Below are 21,324 nucleotides of genomic sequence, written 5' to 3'. Positions count from 1 at the left end.
AGAGCAGAGGTGGGGTGGTGGGGAGTGAATGACATCAGAAATGAAAATTGGGTGGGTTTCCTGATAAACCTGGGCTCATTAGATTATTTTATTTTTATGCTTAAAATGTGTAAAAAGAAATTTCAGGGGGCTAGATGGGAATTTACTGTCCTTAGTGTGCATAAAGCCCTAGGTTCAATCCTTAAGACCGCCCCCCAACCAATTTTTTTTCAGATGTATGTGAGTGTGGTACATTCAACATGGGTGCTTTTCCACTGAGCTACATCCCCAGTTTATTTTTTATTTTGAGACAGTCTTGCTAAGTTACACAGGCTGGCCTCAAACTTGGTACCCTACTACCTCAGTTTCTGGTAGCTGGGATCACAGGCGTCACTAAATAAATTCAAAATGTGGTAATTACACATAAAACATGAAACCTCAAAATAGAGGGAAATATAGGTAAACATTTATATAAACTTAGGGTAGGGATAGCAAAGGCATAAAGTGTAAAGAAATCAATTGAGTTGACCATATACAAAATGCCTAATTCTATAAAAAGCCCCATGAATAAAGCCAAAGCTAAATTAAAAGCTGCCTGTATCATAGGACCACAGGCAAAAAATTCTTCATATATAAAAGGTTAAAAATTAATAAGATGCTAAATTGCCTCCAAAAATAAAAATGGCTAAGAATACAAACAAGTAAAAGAAATATAAATTAAATATAGTATAATCATAAACAGTGAAAGGTGTGAACATGGAATGTAATATGCCATTAAGTAAAATATACTATTATACATTATTTAGTAGTTCAAAATTATGATAATGTGTTTACTGCCAGAAAATGTGCATCCACAAAGATAACATGTATATTTTCATTTTTTTAAAAAATTTATGGGGCTACAGGTACAGCTCAATGGTAGAGTGCCCAGCATGCACAGTCCCTGGGTTCAGTCCCCAGCAACACCCACTGATCCACAGAAAATAATAATAAAAATATTTGAACACAACTATAAATTTGTCGTTTTTGCTCTACTCACTTTTTCCTGAAAAAACTTAAGGATCCCTCTGATGTTCTTCCACATGTTCAAAATTTTGTGCCATCAGCAATCTATCAGATTCTGTAACTGTTGCGGGAATACCCAAGTAACAAATGCCCAAATTGGGCATTGATATTAACAATAGTTTACTGATAGGACCCCTGTAAATATCACATTTTTCAATAATAAAGTTTTGCACAGAAGTTGTAATTCAAAGGGCTAACTATATATTTAACTTGAAATATTATAATCCCAGTATTTTCATGAAAACAGTTGTCTGGTAACATATATTGCTTCTGCATCAGTTCCACAAACAAGACAAGGACCTAAAACATCCAAACTGTTCACAGACAGAGTCCTGCTGGGAAGCAAGCTTGTGATTTCAATACGGTCTTTCGCAGGATCAGTGCTGAGCCAGGAACTTATAAGAGATTGGTGAACGTTAGCCTGGTTACTAATGCTATGAGTCAAAAAAGTACTGGTTCTTCCTCCTGAAAGAAAAAGGGGAAAAAAAACTTTCAAGACTTCAAGACTAATTTTATGTTAGTATACATCTAAACCTCTACTGATATTTCAGAAAGACAATGAGTCCAACTTGTATTAATTCTCAGAATGACAGGCAGATAATTCCATGATCACATGTTGTCATTTTTTACCAAAGACTTATTCAGTATTATTAAATACTCAAATTTCCAAGGGAAAATATGGATACCTAACTTTAAATCATCATGTAAAGCAGACAGTTTATTTTCTTTGTTTGTTTTTTAATGGGAAGCAACAAAGACTTGAGGATAAGTAGAATAAATATGTAAATATATATAAATAAATAATAACATAAATAAAAGCTCTTGGATAACAACAAATAAAATGTTCACAAAAAATTTCTGTTTGTTTTGTGCATATTTCTAAGTAAATATTTCCTAATGTATTTTTAAATGTTTCTATGATTCTAAGTATAATCAATTTGTTTTAGATCTTTTATTCTTACCCTTTTAAGATAAAGGAAATTTTAGAAGGAAAACTAAAAGGAAAACTTTAGAACATGACTAGATTATAAACATTCCTAACACTGCTATGCACTTAATATAGAACTAAATGAGGCAAAGACAGAATATCAGCTATTATTTGCAATTTTCGTTCTTTTCAACTTTCTTTCAGATCATAAAAGGGAAAATTTCATATACCATTCCATCAACACATAGGTAAGTATCTACTATGTGCCAGGCTCTATGCTAAGTGTTGGTAATGTAAGACAAAATCCTGAATCCTTAAATATTAGTAGGTTTAGGGGCTGGATATGTATCTTAGAGGCAAAGCTCTTGAAGAGCACATGCCAGGCTCTGGGTTGGATCTCCAGCATCACAACAACTAATAATAATAATAATAATAATTTTAAAATTAATTTAAAATTAACCTATTAATTTTAAGTCAAATGTACAATATTAAACCTTGTGGTCCTTTAAAGTCCAGCTCAACTTTCTTCTCTGAGAAATCTTTGAAGAAGCTCTAAATTCATGTTTCTTTCTTCCATCCCAGAACCCTCAGCACTGTGTTAAACATTACTATCTTGTTAGTTCCTTTTGCCATGATTTAACTTTCCATGCCCCTTCTCCATAACTAAATCCAAGACTTTCTCAAGAGGAGGTTGCATATTTTATGTTTGTTTTACGTTTTCACAGTATCTAATATCATGCTTTGCAATAGTAGAAAACAAAATATAATAAATAATTTTACTTCCAATCTAACCAAGGTTTCTAAAAATGTAAGATTTCAAATATAACACAGTAGAAGTAGAGAAGGGAAATAAAATACAAGTACTTAACATATGCTTAGATAAAACTATTAAGTTTCTCCATAAATGAAGTTACAGACATGCATACATGTTACATACATTCCATACCTGTCCAGAATTTTTTGTGGGGAAGGTGCTGAGCAACTGAACCTAGGGGCTTGCCTATGTTAAATATAGGATCTACCAGTGAGTTACATCACTAGTCCCCTTATTCAGAATTTTTCTGGTGAAGTTTCAGAATTTTTTTCCATCATTTTACTGTTTATCTTGTTTTGTGCTCCCAAATATTACATTGCTTTTGAATACGGTTCAAATTAATATACAAGTTAAATATCCTTATCTTCAATGCTTGGCTATAAAATGTTTAAGATTTTGAATATGTTTAAAATTTTGGAATGTAATGAGCTATTTTAAGGTTAAAACCCAAGCCTAAACATGAAATTAATTTATGTTTCATATAAACCCCATTCATATAACCTGAAGGGAATTTTAATATAATACTTTAAATGGGCCTGCATTTTTGGTACTGGGGATTGAATCCCAGAGAACTTAACCACTAAGCCACATCCTCAGCCATTTTTATATTTTCAGACAACTTTCTAAATTGCTTAGGGCCTTCCTAAATTGCTGAGGCTGGCCTCAAACTTGTAATCCTCCTGCCTCAGGTTCCCAAATCACTGGGATTACACACATGTGGCACCACACCCAGCTGTGCCAACATTTTTTCTTTTTAAATCTTAATGGTAGGGGGATTAAATCCAGGGGTGTTTTACCACTGAGCTTCATTTCCAGTCCTTTTTATCTTTTGAGACAGGGTCTTGCTAAATTGCCCAGGCTAGTGTCCAACTTGTGATCCTCCTGCCTCAGACTCCTGAGGAGCTGAGATTACCTATGGTTCCAAAGTTCATTTGTTCATTCATTCAGAAACCTTTACTGAATGCCTATCCTCTAAATGTGTTAGGGCCTACAATAGTGAGCAGGAAAAAAATGTTTCTATACATACAGAGCAAAATCTAGCTGACAGTTTTTAAAAAGTATAGCCTGGCAGGATGTGCATGCCTATAATTTCAGTGAGTCAGAAGGCTGAAGCAGGAGGATCACAAGCTCGAGGCCAGCCTCAGCAACTTAGCAAGACCCTATCTCAAAATGAAAAATAAAAAGCACTAAGGATATGGCTCAGTGATAAAGCACCGCTGGGTTCAATTCCCAGTACTGCAACCCCTCAATATGTATATAATCTCAATACCAGCCCAATCAGAAAAAAATCAATACCTGTCTAGTATACCTGCATTTTGACTGTGACCCATCACATGAAGTTAAAGTGTGGAATTTTTCACCTGTGACATCATATTGATCCTCAAAAACATTTCAGATTTGGGCAGAAACGGTGACATATGCCTGTAACCCCATGTAATCCCACCTACCAGAGAACCTGAGGCAGGAGGATCACAAATTTGAGGCCAGCCTCAGCAACTTGGCAAGGTATTCAGCAACATAGGGAGACCCTGTGTCAAAAAGGACTGGGGATATAGCTCAGTGGTATAGTAATTCTGGGTTTAAGCCCCATGTCAGGGAAAAACAAATTTCAGATTTTGGAGCATTTCAGATTTTAGGATTAGAGATGTTCACAATTTGAATTATTCACAACCACTGTGACAAGACTCCTTTCTTGCTTCCATTTTTCTGTTTCCATTCCTTCCTGCTGTCTTTGTTTCCACCATCCTCACCCCTCTTACATAGTCTATGTTCTGTAGCACCAGTGATTCTTGGAAACCTCAGTCTTTCCACAACCAATCCTTACTACCTACAATCCCCCTGTCCTAGTAGTTGAATGGCAGCCACATCTGCCTTGCTGTGCTCTGCCTCTCAAGTCCTCTGCCTGGAATGCATTCATGTAATTCACACCTTCACTTCTCACAGGTGACTGCTCAAATGTTATTTCTGTCAGGTGGTATCTCCGACTACTCTAGAGTCGTTCCCCTCACTCTTCCTTTATCCTTTTATCAGTACATTTGGTCCAGCTACTTTCTTTTTTGCTTTCAGTCCCTTTTGCTGTGCTGTACTATGTATTGCAAACTCCATTTTCCAGGATCCCTTGCCATCTGCTTTCCAGATGGACCCTACCATGGGAGGTACTATGTGGGCGACTGGAAGGCGTAGGAGGAGAGAAGCAGCTCCCTTCCTGCTCCAGGATTTTGGCAACAGCAGCACTGGCAGCAGTTCCAGGCTGGGTTGAGGTGGCATTTTTTCCTGCTAATCCAGAATCAACTTTAACAGCATTTCCAATAATGTAGCACCAAAGGTATTAATGATTTCTGCTTTCTGGTTATCACCTTTTCTATTTGCACTACCAACACTCCTTGAATTCCCTTTTGTTTTTCCAGTCCTTCTAACACATGTGAAACTAACTCTTTCTATATTCTGGGTAGTTTGGATTTTTCTGATTGGGCTGTTATTGATATATATATATATATATATTTTTTTTTTTAGGGGTTGCAGTACTGGGAATTGAACCCAGCGGTGCTTTATCACTGAGCCATATCCTTAGTGCTTTTTATTTTTCATTTTGAGATAGGGTCTTGCTAAGTTGCTGAGGCTGGCCTCGAGCTTGTGATCCTCCTGCTTCAGCCTTCTGACTCACTGAAATTATAGGCATGCACATCCTGCCAGGCTATACTTTTTAAAAACTGTCAGCTAGATTTTGCTCTGTATGTATAGAAACATTTTTTTCCTGCTCACTATTGTAGGCCCTAACACATTTAGAGGACAGGCATTCAGTAAAGGTTTCTGAATGAATGAACAAATGAACTTTGGAACCATAGGTAAATCCTCAAAGCTTGGAAAAGGCAACACAAACAAATAAAAAACCTAGAATATAATTGCATAGTTCTTGGCTGAGCTTTACTCACTACTGATTTTAATCAGGAGACAAGTCTTTTTGAGCTAAGAAGAAACAATTTCTTTTTTCTTTCTTTCTTTCTTTCTTTGTAGTGCTGGGGATTGAACCCAGGGCTTTGTCATGTGAGGCAAGCACTCTATCAACTGAGCTATATCCCTCAGTCCAGAATCAAATTTCTTAATACATAAAAGATCTATTTTCTTCTTGCATGTACCTTTCCTTACCAATATGATTATAAAAGAGCTGCCTATCCTACGCCTGAGGGCCCAGTTACAGTCACTCACAAAGAATCTTGGTTGAAGATTCAGTGAAGTGAGCCAGCTAAGCATTTTTAGTCATCAGGAGTATGGTAATAAGTCGTCGACAGTCAGATTTCAGCCCTATGATATTCAAATTTACCCTAAAACAAGAAAATGAAAACATTTTTGTGAGAGACCAACATTGCACGTGACTAAGTCTCACTCCTTGCCGGGTGCTGAGGCACTCAGTCACAGAAATGTGGCAGAGCTTTCCCCATCCTTCTTGGGTTCGAGGGTCGGTGTCTCATGCATGGGTGTGTCTTGCTACAGCCCCATGAGTGAAGCTATGCTCACCTGTTCCTTTGTAATATAACCCCTTGCACTGTTTAGGATAGAATCTTCCATGGAAGTGCCTTGTGTATGTCCCCTTCTCTTATTGTATGCCCCCTTGGGTGTGGCCTACCCAGATGTCAGTCAACCTGCTGACAGTGGACATCATGAAGATAGACTCAGCCCCCTGAAACCTGACCCCTTGCCTCATTTGAATAGCTTTCCTCAATAAAAGGGGTCAGCCCGTGCTCTCGCTCTCTCTTTTTCTGCGGACCCTTAAGGTCAGAGGAGGCGTCACAGCGACCCCAAAGAAAAAGGTATTTGTGTCTCTTGTGTGGTTATTTTGCGCAGCCCAGTTCAACTGCAGTAACCCCTGAGCCTTTTAGACATGAGAACAGAAACCCAGCACATTTTGTCATTCATTAATGTTAAAAATATGAGAACATCAGGTTGGAGTTGTGGCTCAGTGGTAGAGTGCTTGCCTAGCACAGGCAAGGCCCTGGGTTTGATCCTCAGCACCACATAAAAATAAAGATATTAAAAAAATATATATGAGAATGTTCAATTTAGTATTTAAATGCATACAATAACACAAGAATTTTCATTAACATGTTTTGCCTGAAGCTGGGGTTGTAGCTTAGTGGTTGAATGCTTACTAAGCACATGTGAGGCACTGGGTTAGATCCTTAGCACCACATAAAAATAAATAAATAAAGGTATTGTGTCCATTTACAACTAAAAGTAATATTTTACCTTAGCAGTAAAAAAGCTTAGAAATAACATTGCCAAATATATCCTTAAAATTCACCACAAAAAAAAATCATAAAGGAAATTTTCACATAAGGGAAAAAAAAAGGCGTTTTTACCTTGGTGAAAGAGTGAGGACTTTTCAGGCACATCTGTGGAGGCATCCCAGTGCCATAAGGATCCATCTTCAGAACAAGTAAATAGATGATCTGGATTGGATGGGTGAAAATGAACTTCCCACACTAAAAGATAAAAACCAAGAAGTTTATTCCTCTGCAGATTGCCTGAACAAAACATAAAAACCCTATCTCCGACTTCTATCAAGCTCTATTACATACCTACAAACCTCAAGTATGTAGCCTCAAATCAAAGTCTTCAAAATTAAAAAGAGAATATAACTCCCTAAGGTTGAAATATGTACCAAGGAAAATGAAGTCAAGTAAATAACCTTGTGGACTGGGCCAGAAAATGAATAAATCACTAAATCATTTAACCTATTATACTTTTTTATGGAAAAGAATAACAGTGGTGGGCTGGGAATATAACTCGGTAGAGTGCTTGCTTTGCATGCATAAGGCACTGAGTTCGATCCTCAACACCACATAAAATAAATAAAGGTTTATTAAAAAAAAAAAAAAAAAAAGAAGAAGAAGAGGGGCTGGGGATGTGGCTCAAGCAGTACAGCGCTCGCCTGGCATGCGTGTGGCCTGGGTTCGATCCTCAGCACCACATACAAACAAAGGTGTTGTGTCTGCCGAAAACTAAAAACTAAATATTAAAATTCTCTCTCTCTCTCTCTCTCTTAAAAAAAAAAAAAAAAGAAGAACAATGGTGGGGGTAGGGGCAAAAAAGAGTGTGGACCTGAGTTAGAATGCTAGTCTACCATGCCCAAGGCCCCGGATTCAATCCCAATAAATTCAATCTCAAAACAGATCATCAAGTTGGGTTTGTAGCCTAGTTGGTAGAGAGAGAACTTGCCTCAAATGTATGAGGCACTGCATTCAATCCTCAGCACCACATAAAAATAAATAAATAGAATTGTGTCTATCTAAACTAAAAAAAAAAAAAAAAAAAAAAAAGATTTCCTTTCAAAAGATGGTACTTTAAATGATTATGAGTCATGTTAAGTATAATAATATGAAATGCAGGGCTGGGGTTGTGGCTCAGTGGTACAGTGCTTGGCTAGCACATGTCAGGTCCTGGGTTCAATCCTCAGCACCATATGAAAATAAATAAATAAAATAAAGGTATTGTGTCCAACTACAACTAAAAATTAAATATTAAAAAAATAATAATAATATGAAATGCAGTCAGGTGTGATGGCACATGCCTATAATCCCAGTGGCTCCAGAGTCTTAAGGCAGGAGGATCACAAGTTCAAAAGCTGACTTAGCAATTTAGTGAGGCCCTAAGAACTTAGTGAAATCCTGTCTCAAAAGAAAAAAAGGGAGTGGGGAGCAGGGTGTGCAGGGATGTCACTCAGTGGTTAGGGTGCCCCTGGGTTCAATCTCTGTTTCCAAAAAACCAAAACAAACAACAACAACAAAAGTACCAACATAGGAAATACATTAAGAATGTCCACGGAGGTCTAGGGATATAGCTTAGTTGGTAGAGTGCTTGTCTTGCATACACAAGGCCCTAGGTTTAATCCCCAGCACCACAAAAAATAAAATAAAATAAAATAAAGAATGACTATGGAAAATACTGAAAATACTAATTAAAAAAAAAAAAACAACTGGTAAATTCTCTTATTTTTTTTCCTGTCCTTAATAGATGGTTACATTACTGGAACGACTGAGAGAAGACCATAAAAGAAAGATAAATGCAAATCAATTTCTAAGAGGCAGAATTCAATATTGGCTCAAGTCAAGATTCGGGATACTTCTGGTCTACATCACAGAAATAGCAAGTAGCTCCTAGCACACCAAAACTTGGAAATGTTCCAAAAGTTGGATCCAGTTTCAGGTGGAGGAATTTCAAGAAGCCATATTGGGATTGCCACCCCACCCTTCACCCCAGCTCTAAACTTTAAGGGAACTTTGTGTACACAGACACCTGGGAGGCAATGAATAGCCATGATTCCCCAGAAAGCTACATACAGCATGCAGGCAAAACTGTAAACAATGGTTCTGAATCTGAGCTAGGTCACTTTGAAGAATCAGTATAGGAAGTATTTGAATTATGACATGAAAAGAATGACACAGGTTTGTGAGGTGGTAACTAACCTTCATTCTGACAGTTATATACTATCACAAAAAGGAGGGAGGGAGGAGGAGAGAGAGAGGGAGGGGGAGAGGGGGAGGGGGGAGGGAGGGAGAGAGAGAGGGGGGGGAGAGGGGGGAGAAAGAGAGAGAGAGGGAGGGAGGGAGAGAAGAATGTATTCTAGAGGTGTTCCCATAAAGTGGGAACTCTTTCATTAAAACAAAGTGGGAAAAAAAATAAATAAAACTAAAAAAAAAAAAAAAAAAACAACCGCGAAACACAATACCCTGTGTAGAGCCATGAGCAGATTGCCCAAATCTACATTTTTTATGCATTTATTTTCAAATTAGAAAACAACCCCCTATAAAACATTTCAATTCATTACTAGTTAGGAGGCAGGATAAATTCAAAGCAAAACATTAAAAGCCACTGCAGTTGTGTGTACATTGCTTAACTAGGCTGCCAATTAAAGAGGGTTGGAAAGTAGAGAAAAAAGGGTCAGGGGATATACCTCAGTGCTGGAGTGCTCTTGCCTAGCAAGTGTGAGGCCCAAGGTTTGATGCCCAGCACCACAAAAGAAAAAAAAAAAAAAAGCCAGGCTTGGCGGCGCAACCCTGTAACCCCACTGACCTGGAAGACTGAGGCAGGAAGATCACAAGTTCAAAACCAGGTTCAGCAACTTAGCGAGGCCCTAAACAACTAGGGAGACCCTACCTCAAAACAAAAATAAATAGGGCTGGGGAGGTATCTCAATGCTTAAGTGTCCCTGGACTCAATTCTTTGTACCAAAAAAATAGATAAATATTTTTTTTTTTTTTAAAAGGGAGATCAATCTGAAAGCTTGTGAGTCTTCCACCAGGTTAGCCCAAATCAAAATGTCTGAGGGCATATCTTATTCCTCTTTTATCCTTTTGTGTTCTTAGGCAGAGTTATATAACCTGGGAGAGGCAAACAACTTCCTGTCCTTTTATTTGCTGGATGTTTTTCTTTTCTTTTTTTTATGAGGGGGAGGGGGATATCAGGGATTGAACACATAGGGACTTTATCACGAAGCCACATCTGCAGCCATTTTTTGTGTATTATTTAGAGACAGGGTCTTGCTGAATTGCTTAGGGACTCACTAAGTTGCTAAGCTGGCTCTGAACTTGGGATCCTCCTGCCTTAGCCTCCCAAGCTGCTGGGATTACACGTATGCGCCACAACACCTGGCTATTTGATTCTTGAACATAAAGTCATTTCTTTCCAAGGTAATAATGTGACTACTTTTTTTTTTTTTTGTACTGGGAATTGAATCTAGGGGTGATTTACCACTACACTACATCCTGAGAACTTTATAATTTTTTGAGACAGGGTCTCACTAAGTTGCTTAGGGTCTTGCTAAATTGCTGAGGCTGGCCTCAAACTTGCAAATCTTCCTGCCTTAGCTTCCTGAGTCCCTGGGATTACAGATGTGCAGCACTGCTCCTGGCAATAATGTGAAACTTATTTAAACAGAGAAGTTGCAATATTAGCTTTCTTGTATTTTTATTCAAGCAGAATCTAATAGAAACTTTTTGAACCAGAATTTTTAAATATAATCTATTTTAGTATGACAATAGCTATGTATTGTTCTTTTTTTTAATTTATTTATTTTTATTTTATTATTGGTCGTTCAAAACATTACATAGTTCTTAATACATCATATTACACGGTTTGATTCAAGTGGGTTATGAACTCCCACTTTTACCCCGTATACAGATTGCTGTATCACATCAGTTACCCTTCCATTGATTGACATTATGTATTGTTCTTGTTTAAAAAAAAAAGATGCAATGATAAATTGAGAAGCACAAAAGATTAGTACATATGAAAAACAACAGTCTCTATTTGATTAGGAAAAAAGGCATTCTTACACACTTAATGACAATATAACCTATTTTTATGTAGGTTTGACAACATGCATTATAGCTTTAAAATTATGCAAAAGTTTTAGCCAATCAATTCTACCTTTAAAAAGTTATCCTAAGCAGGGTAAGGATTGTGGCTCAGAGGTAGAGTGCTCACCTAGCAAGTGTGAGGCACTGGGTTTGATCCTCAGTACCACATAAAAATAAAAAAGATACTGTGTCTACCTGTAACTGAAAAATAAATGTTAAAAAAAAAATTATCCTAAGAAAATAAATGCATATGCTGGGGTTGTGGCTCAGCGGTTGGGCACTGGCCTTGCATGCCTGAGGCACTGCATTGGAATCTCAGCACCATATAAAAAACATAAATGGATAAAATAAAGATATTATGTCCATCTACAACTAAAAAATAATTTAAAAAAAAAGAAAAAGAAATGCATAGGGCTGGGGCTGTAGCTCAGTGGGAAAGTGCTTGCCTCGCATGTGTGAAGCACTGGGTTCAATCCTCAGCACCACATAAAAATAAATAAAGATACTGTGTGTTCATCTACAACTAAACAAATATTTTTTTAAAAAAAAGAAAGAAAGAAATGCATAGATAAATACCTAAAGATATTTCCTATGGTTTTGGAGCTTAAATATGCCTCGGGCTGGGGATGAAGCTCAGTGGTAGAGTCCTTACCTACCACTATGTATAATACCACTACGTATAAGGCCTCAGGTCCAATCCCCAGTAATCCCCACCCACTAACATTCACATAGCTTACATAAAGGTATTAAAGTTTTACAATTCAGACATTAAAACCTATGACATAAAATGATCTATGTGTACCATTATGCCAAGGTGCTTATGTCATATAACTCATATAATAAAAACTTTCGATATCTCCATAATACTTACTTTCAGCCTCATGAGCCTTCAGCAGAGATACAGGCATAGTACCTTGTCTAACATCCCAAATACTCAGCATTCCATCCTGGCCACCAGTAGCTACAACATGCTGCTGGTTGGGATGTCTGTCAACACAGTGAAGTGGCACTCGATCACCAGTCCTTTTGTGGGAAATACAAATATATCAAATACAAGGTAAAGTACAATTCTGTGTAACCCAACAAACATTTTATTCTAATAACTACAATACTATGCTAGTCATGTGGCTTAATGATGCCAAGCTGGGTATGGTGGTGCATACTTCTAATCCCAGAGACTTGGGAGGCTGACGTAGGTAATCTTGACATAGGGAATCACAAGTTTGATGCCAGCCTCAGCAATTTAGTGAGATCCTGACTCAAAATTAAAAGGTAAAAATGGCAGGGCATGTGGCTCAGTGGTAAAACACCCCTGGGTTCAATCCCACTGCTAAGACTGGGGATACAGCTAGTGGTAGAGTACTCGCCTAGCATACATAGACCCTAAGTTCAAACCCCAGTACCACAAAACCAAAAAATAATAATGCCAAAAAAGTAAAGAGATTAAATGTATTTATAAATGTTAAAAAAAAGCTCATTTTTACATTTATATGTAATTTTAAAATATGTAATTTTACATTTCAATTTACAATTATAGGCCAAAAGTATTCATTCTCTCTTCAATGTGGAAATGGAGAAACAAGATAATCTGATGGTAAAATGGACAGAACCCATTTCCATTTTTAGGGTTTTAAGAAAATATCTATCAACTATACTCAAATATTCCTTATTCCTATTTTATTTAATGCTTATTTTAAATAACTTTTATTCAGTCTGACAGACTCCATTTTCTTAAGAGAGAAGTGAATGTTACACACCTAGAAATGGGAATTTCTGCTCAGAAAAATGTTCTGGATTATATTTTCCACCTATAACATCTAGAGTGTATTTTATCCTTTATTGATAAAATCATTTGATAAACAGAAATAAGTTCTCCATTAAATAATAAAAACTTCAAAAAGATGAAGGCTCTGAATCAATACAGCAAATATTTACTAAATAAAACATGAGAGCGTCAAGTCCACCACATAATTCTTTCTTTGTCAAATTTAATTAGGAATCACTACCTCAAATGCAATGGAGAACAGCACACTAAGTGAATTAAGGCAGACTCAGAAAATATTTTCTCTCATATGTGGAAGCTAGATCAAAATAAGGGGGAAAAAGGGGGAATGGCTCAGATATAAGGATTCAGGAAAGATCAATGGGTTAGAAGGAAGAGGAACAGAAAAGGGGAGGAAACATGGAGTGAACAGGACAAAACTATACAATGTGAATATATAAATAAACCACAATGAATTTCACCTCTATGTATATCTATAAAGCACCAATTAAAAATAAATAAATAGAAAGTGAAGAGGATGTAGCTTAGTGGTAGTGCTCCCTTGGGTTCAATCCTAGTACTGAAGGAAAAAAAGGGTTTTTAAAGACAGCTGTCATAACCAATTGAACAAATTGATTTTGCATTGCATTACTGAAATAACAAATCAAAACTTACAATGATAATATCTGAGAAGGTTCATTTCCTTGTTGTCTGAAGTCCCATATTTTTAACTGTCCAATTGAATTTACTGTAAGTATCTCAGGAGTTCGAAGGAAGGTTACAGCATGGAGTGTACTGCTATCTGCATTGTCTACAAATTTATAAAATGGCAGTGTGTTTAATAGATCCCTTTTTTCATGAAAATCTTAAATTGCATTGCATCTATTTATCAAAATATTACAAATGAAGTTTCCAATCAGTCACAATTTGACTTCTATGGAAAAATGCACAGTAGTGTACGCATTCAGGCAAATTCTCCTCAGAGAGAAAAATATCACGCATGGGACATCTGAATTGTTTTCTAAATGGAGAGCTGAGTTTTCAGGTACTCCTTTTTCTATTTCCCCTCAAGACTGTTACCCTGAAGATAGTGATAACGAAAGCTCAACCTTAGGCTGACTTCCCCATAGCCGTGGAAGTGACTTCTCCAGTTGTCAAGGCACTGCATGCACATTAGGATTACCTTCACCTTTTTTCTTTAAGTTGTAACAAAACATCGACTTATGTTCTTTAATTTTACCATTCCTTTAAATATAAAAATCTGGTACCAACCCCCCACCTCAAAAAAATTGTTACCATACATTTCTGAGATATGTTCAAGCTCCTCTATATTCAGTCTTATTTCCCGCTAGTCCTTGATGCAAAGCTCTATGGGTCCAAAACCCACTGATCTGACAGAGCTACTCTGACCTTTTATCATACTGCTGACACATCTCAAATCTATTCACCCTCATCAGCTTCCTCTTTCGCCACAAAGTCCTTCCTCATTGTTATAAAGGTCCTTTTCTTAAGTGTCCTGGAGGGTTTAGAATTTATAGAACATAACTTTTATACTTTCTTTTGAGTCTTATTTTGTGCCACTCCTTCACACTGCCATCAGGCAACAGTCCTTAACTAGCAGCAAACGATATAACTCAAAACTAAAAATCATAATAAACAACACAGAAAACTGATTCCTGGCTCAATCCCTAGAGATTCTGGTCCAAAAGATCTAGGGCAGGGCTGGGGATGTGGCTCAAGCGGTAGCGCGCTCGCCTGGCATGCGTGCGACCCGGGTTCGATCCTCAGCACCACATACCAACAAAGATGTTGTGTCCACCGAGAACTGAAAAATAAATATTAAAAAATTCTCTCCCTCTCTCTAAAAAAAAAAAAAAAATCTTTAAAAAAAAAAAAAAAGATCTAGGGCAATGGACTATTAGAAATCTCAGCAGACAAGTCTGTGTGAAGCATAGTTTAGAAATGCTACACTAGACTAATCCTTCTAAAGCATGACACAGAGAATATCGCTCCATTGCTCAAAAACTTACAATGGCACCTTAATTTTTCACCACCAAAATGGTTCTGCATTCAAGATTCTTTGCAAACTGGTCCCAATTTACCTTTTGGATTTCATCTTTCATCTTTCCTATAAAATACTAATGTCAGGACAAACTTTTTTTTTTGTCATTTCCTGTATAGCTTCACCCTGTCTCCATGCTGTTGCCAATGTCTGGTATTGTCATTTTTTAGTATTACTTATCATCTACAACCTAGATTAAGTTGTCATCTCCTTCCTGATTCTTTATCTAATAAAGAATCCCTTCTAGCTGGTCCCCCAAAATAACAAAAGAATTCATCTCTTTCTCCTCTGTAGTCAGTCACTCACTCTGTCCTCATGGATATGCTGCCTTTGACCAAGGGATTCTGCCTTGTATGTTTTTAATACTCCTCAAACACTTCACCCTGTACTTACTCTGCATTTTTAGTGTTCAATTACTAATATGATAGAAAAAATAAATAAGATGATTTTTCTTACCTATTGTTCTTACAGCTTCCTTGTGATCGACCCTGAAGAGATTTATTCGACCATCCTCTCCAACTGTGACAATTTCTGGGTTGTCACACACAATGCCTGTACATGGGGCACTGCTATAAGAAGGACTGCCGGGCCCTGTGTGGTAGTGGGCTGCTGTCCACTGCTGGTTGACTGACAGAGTCTAAGTATTAGAGATGAGGATACTTTTTAATCAAAGACCAAGCATTTTTCCTTAAGAGTATTTTAAAATTCTATCTTGACCTTTCTAGAAAAAGAATAACTCTTTATTTCATTTGTACTTTAGATTAGTAATGTCTAAAAACTACTAGAAGCTCCGTACACAATGAATTAGACTCACAAAAAATGTTGTCCAATAATGTGACATATTCATCTTAAAGCAAAGTAATCATTTTTAGATATCAAGCAGTTCAATGTTCAAAAGCAGCTATTTAAATTCTTCTTTTTTCGCTTTGGTATTGAGTACTAAACTCAGGATCTTATACAGGGTAGATAAGCACTTTGAGTCAAGGTCTTACTAAGTTGCCCACAAAGTTACATCCTGAGATCTTTCTGTTTTTTACTTTGAGACAGGGTCTTGCTAAGTTTCCTGAGTAGCTGGGATTAAAGGCATATAACACTGTGCCCTGTTTACTCATTAAATTCTTTTGGGAATGCTCTTCTATTTAAGAGCCCCTGAATTTTATTCTTAAATAAATCTCTTCAACTTTAAAAAAATGACATCATTAAGAAATACTGGGCTGGGGTTGTGGCTCAATGGTAGAGTGGTTGCCTCACACATGTGAGGCACTAGGTTTGATCCTCAGCACCACATAAAAATGAATAAACAAGGATACTGCGTCTGTCTATAACTAAAAAATATTAAAAAAAAAAAAAAAGAAACACTTAACAGGCATGTGCTACTGCTTCTGGCTGCTATTATCTATTCTTTGTGAAAATACTTTTACTTATATAGCAGTTTTGACTCCATTAAAAAAATACTTAACTGGGTCTTACATTTACTACTTCATTGCCAAGGGTGGTCTCCAACTCCTGGGCTCAATAGATCCTCCCACCTCAGTCTCCTGAGTAGCTAGATACAGGCACATGTCACTACACCCAGCTCCCTTCACGTTTTAACAATGTTTTATTTCTGTCATTATTAAACTCAATCTTGTTTAAGCCTTCTTAAAAATAACTAAAATACAAACTTTTTTTTCAAATAAAAGTTCTTTACCTGGTTATTTGGATGATGGAGAAAAACTGTTACACATCCTGTTGATGAAGCAGCTACAATTCTTTCCTGGTCAAAAAACTAAACAAAGAGTTCCAGCTTGTTATAAATCCAGAAACAGTAGTAGGGAGAAAGCCTATTATTCAACTCAATTAGTAACAGACTCTACCATAAGCAAAGAGCCTATGAATTCTAAGCAAATGAAATATGTTAATAAATCTAACAATCAATACTGCTATATATGTAAAAATATTTTCACAAAGAATAAATAATAATAGCCAGAAGCAGTAGCACATGCCTGTAATCCCAGTGACTGAAAAGGCCGAGGCAGAAGGATCTTGAGTTCAAGGCCAGTCTCAGCAATGTAGTGAGACACTGCCTCAAAATAAAAAAAATTAAACAAAACAAAACAAAAAAGCTGGGGATGTCACTCAGTGATAAAGCACCCCTGGGTTCAATCCTCACTACAAAAAAAGAGTAAGTAATAATTTTTTCCTAAGCTCACTCACCTAAAATATATGTAATTTTGGACCACAACAATGCAACTTTAGGAAAGTATCATTCCTAAGGTTAGTACTGTTTCTATAGAGTAAATAAAAGAAATGAAGTAATGAAGACTCGGATTTGAAAACTCTCCCTCTTTTTTTCTTTTTTTTGAGACAGTGTCTCTGTATTGCCAGACTGATCTCAACCTTCTGGGCTCAAGCACTCCTCCTGCTTCAGCCTTCAAAGTAGCTGGGATTCAAACATCTACCACCACATCCAACTTTGAAAACTTAATTTCAAACTCCAATTACTATGGGTTTTGAGATACTTTTTAAGAACTCAAGTTCACAGGTTAGGGATGTGGCTCAGTGGTAGAGCTCTGGTCTGACATGCAGGAGGCCCTGATTTTGATGCCCAGCAAACACACACACACACACACACACATACACAAACAAAAAGAGAGAGAGAGAGAGAATGAATTTAAGTTCTCTAAGTCTTCCTAACACTTTAAAACAGGAGTACTGCCAGGTGCAGTGGTGCACTCCTGTAACCCCAGTGGCAACTCTGGAGGCTGAGACAGGAGGATACAGAGTTCAAAGCCAGCCTCAGCAAAAGTGAAGCACTAAGCAAATCACTGAGATCCTGTCTCTAAATAAAATAAAAAATAGGACTGGGGATGTGGCTCAGTGGTTCAGTGACCCTGAGGTCAATCCCCTATATCCACACCAAAAAACAAACAAACAAACAAAAAACACAGGAGTACTAATAATTCAAAAGTCAGGGCTGGGCTGGGGATGTGGCTCAAGCGGTAGCGCGCTCGCCTGGCATGCATGCGGCCCGGGTTCGATCCTCAGCACCACATACCAACAAAGATGTTGTGTCCGCCGAGAACTAAAAAATAAATATTAAAAATTCTCTCTCTCTCTCTCTCTCCTCTCTCACTCTCTCTTTAAAAAAAAAAAGTCAGAGCTGGGGATGTGGCTCAAGCGTTAGTGCGCTCGCCTGGCATGCGTGCGGCCTGGGTTTGATCCTCAGCACCACATACAAACAAAGATGTTGTGTCCGCTAAAAACTTAAAAATAAATATTAAAAATTAAAAAAATAATAATAATTCAAAAGTCAATTCCATATGAACGTCCCTGCACATTATTTGCCACATAATATATGCTTCAAAGATTTTAGTCTCAGCTTTTTTATTGATAAAGAAAAATAACAAGCTGGACATGGTGACACAGGCCTGCAATCCCAATTGCTTGGGACACTAAGGCAGGAGGATATTACTTATGTATTGTTTGGCGATATCTACTGTCCAACAGTCCAGGAACCTGTGCTTTTGGTTCCTTCTGTGCTATTGGTAATGTCTGTAATAGCCTTCCATCCCTCTCTACTTCTCAGAGAGAGACAGCCTCAGTAAATTTGTGAGGACTTAGGCAACTAGGCATGACCCTCCCTGTCTCTAAATAAAATACTAAAAAAAGGGGGATGTGGCTTAGTGGTAAAGCACCCCTGGATTCCATCCCTGGTACCAAAAAAAAAAAAAAAAAAAGGGCAAAGAAAAAAAGCAGAAATAACAATACCTGAGGGATGGGGATATAGCTAACTGGTAGAGCACTTGCCTAACATGTGCAAGAGCCTAGGTTCAATCCCAAGCACCTCACTGCAACAAACACACAAAACATAAACCAATGCTTGATATATGGAAATGCAATGAAAATTATGTTAACTTATATAAAGCTCCAAAACATTCCTTGGTGCATAGATTAATTTTTAAAAACTAGGATTAAATCTACAATCTCTTTCCCAGTTCTGATCCTGCCACCAAGTGGCTAAATGTGCTGACAAATCATATTTACTAGGAGTGTGACTAGACAAAATTTTAAGATCCCACGCATCTCTAGATATATTATTTTCAGTTTTTAAAGTTATCTTTTGGGTACAATACAGATTTACCTGTAAATCCATGACATCACCATGGTGTTTGATATCACACAATAATTGATGGTCTCCTTCAAATCCTCCATCAGAGTCCAAATTCCCGAAATCTCCAATAGACCACAATGAAACAAAATTTTCCTGCAAAGACAGCGTAAACGTCAACTAGAGGAAAGTAAAATCCGTATTACTTTCAGCCAATCTTGACTCAGAAGCACCTCACACGAATGGTATGGTAAGAATTTAAAAACACAAGGAGATACGAAGCTCAACCATTAGTGGCTGTGAACTACAGGCAACAGAACCGCGACGAGGGTTCAGGGGACAGAGAAGGGCGAGAGGAGCTAGAAGGTGAGAGTTCGAGCTCGGCCGGCCCAGGACACCCAAGAGGAAAAGAAAGAAGGTACGGGCTCCGCTTCCCGGGAACAGTGGCACCTCATTGTCCCAAGAACCGGTAGCGAAGGTCTCTGCGGTCTGCAGGCTTCCCGGAGGCACTGGTCGCCAGCGGGTTTTGCTGATTTTCTGAGACACAAACTTGGCATAAATTTCCTCCATGCTGAAGGCGACCGCGGCAAACAGTGCAAGAAGCTCAACGCGCGCCTTTCAGCCCCGCCCCTTCCGCGGAGCCTGATTGGATGAGATCTCAGAGGGAGACGGTGGCTGCAGAGAGCCAATTTTTACCGGAAGCTTCTGTGAGCGTAGCTAGCATCTGAACTGAAGGAACCCTTCACAGAAGTGGCTTTAAACAAAGGTGAACGGACCTACGCCCTTGTGCAGTAAGACCAGCACAAAACCTGCAAAATCAATATAGGAACATTGAGACAATGTATTTGTGCAATAATTGCAAAGTATGTAACAAAGAGCTAAAATAAAAACAATGCAGAGAAATCACCTTGTATCACAACTAAGCATTCAGTTGCACATCGCTGCAACAATTCAAAACAATTCAAAATCCTTAAGTTCTCATAGAAGTACCTCGACTAACATATAATCGTATTATCTTCCTCTTTTTCTCCCAGATTCTTTGCTTCAATTAATACACATAGTGTCAGAGCCTAGAGTTGGAATTCTGAAGACTAATTTTAGTTTGACACTCATTTCCTTCCTGCCTAACTTCGCTCAATTTACTTACGTATTGTTTGGCGATATCTACTGTCCAACAGTCCAGGAACCTGTGCTTTTGATTCCTTCTGTGCTATTGATAATGTCTGTAATAGCCTTCCGTCCCTCTCTACTTCTCAGAATCCTGCCCATTCTGCAAGGATAGGTTCCTTCCTTATTCCTTTTTCATGATGATACCAGCCCATGATGATATAAACACAGTGCTTGCACTTGCTATCTAGACCACTAATGACATTTTTTTTAAGAGAGAGTGAGAGAGGAGAGAGAGAGAGAGAGAGAGAGAGAGAGAGAGAGAGAGAGAATTTTTAATATTTATTTTTTAGTTCTCGGCGGACACAACATCTTTGTTGGTATGTGGTGTTGAGGATCGAACCCGGGCCGCACACATGCCAGACCGCGCTACCGCTTGAGTCACATCCCCAGCCCCCACTAATGACACTTATATTCTGCCCTGTTAGATTTCTTTTGATGTAGACCCCACCCCCAGCCCAACCAGAATGTATATCCTACTGACTTAGTCATGTTATTTTTGCACTAAGGATTGAACCTAAAGGCACTTTAGTCCTGAACTACATTCCTGGCCTTTTTTTTTTTTTTTAAGATAGAGTCTTGCTAAGTTGCTTAGGGCCTTGCTAAGTTGTTGAGGTTGGCTTTGAATTTTCAATTCTTTTGCCTCAGCTTCCTGAGTCACTGGGATGGCCTGTGCCACCATGCCCAGAGACTTATTCATATTTCAAATTTTCTTATATATACTTATAACTGCATGTTGGTTGCTTCCCCACCTTCACCCTGCTCCCAACTTGTTTGCATTACTGGGGATTGAATCTAGGAATCATCTACCACCAAACTACATCTCTACCCTTTTTTTTTTTTTTTTTTTTGAGACAAGGTACTGCCTCAGCCTCCCAACATCTGGAATGACAGACAAGCATCACTACACCCAGATCTTGGTTTTATTTTATTTATTCATTTATTTATTTTGGTACCAGGGATTGAACCCAGGAGCACTTAACCACTGAACCACATCCCCACCCCCTTTTTAAAATTTTGAGACACAGTCTCATCAAGTTGCTTAGGGCATTGCTAAATTGCTGTGGCTGGCTTTGAACTTGAGATCCTCCTGCCTCAGC

General features: G+C 37.9%; 1 protein-coding gene across 1 annotated transcript; it reads right to left on the bottom strand.

Annotated features, from left to right (window-relative positions):
* Positions 1-1,013: 1,013 nt before the first annotated feature.
* Positions 1,014-19,633, bottom strand: Nup43 (nucleoporin 43). The gene is made up of 8 exons (XM_026401950.2): positions 19,508-19,633; positions 19,091-19,213; positions 16,658-16,735; positions 15,424-15,604; positions 13,581-13,716; positions 12,015-12,166; positions 7,145-7,267; positions 1,014-1,509 (listed from the first exon to the last, which is right to left on the bottom strand). The coding sequence occupies exons 1-8, from the start codon at positions 19,625-19,627 to the stop codon at positions 1,280-1,282; spliced, it is 1,143 nt and encodes a 380-aa protein (XP_026257735.1). The 5' UTR covers positions 19,628-19,633; the 3' UTR covers positions 1,014-1,279.
* Positions 19,634-21,324: the final 1,691 nt, after the last annotated feature.

The sequence above is a fragment of the Urocitellus parryii genome, chromosome 8, assembly GCF_045843805.1.
Source record: "Urocitellus parryii isolate mUroPar1 chromosome 8, mUroPar1.hap1, whole genome shotgun sequence".
Taxonomy (NCBI): Eukaryota; Metazoa; Chordata; class Mammalia; order Rodentia; family Sciuridae; genus Urocitellus; species Urocitellus parryii.
This window is presented reverse-complemented; position numbering and strand designations above follow the sequence as displayed.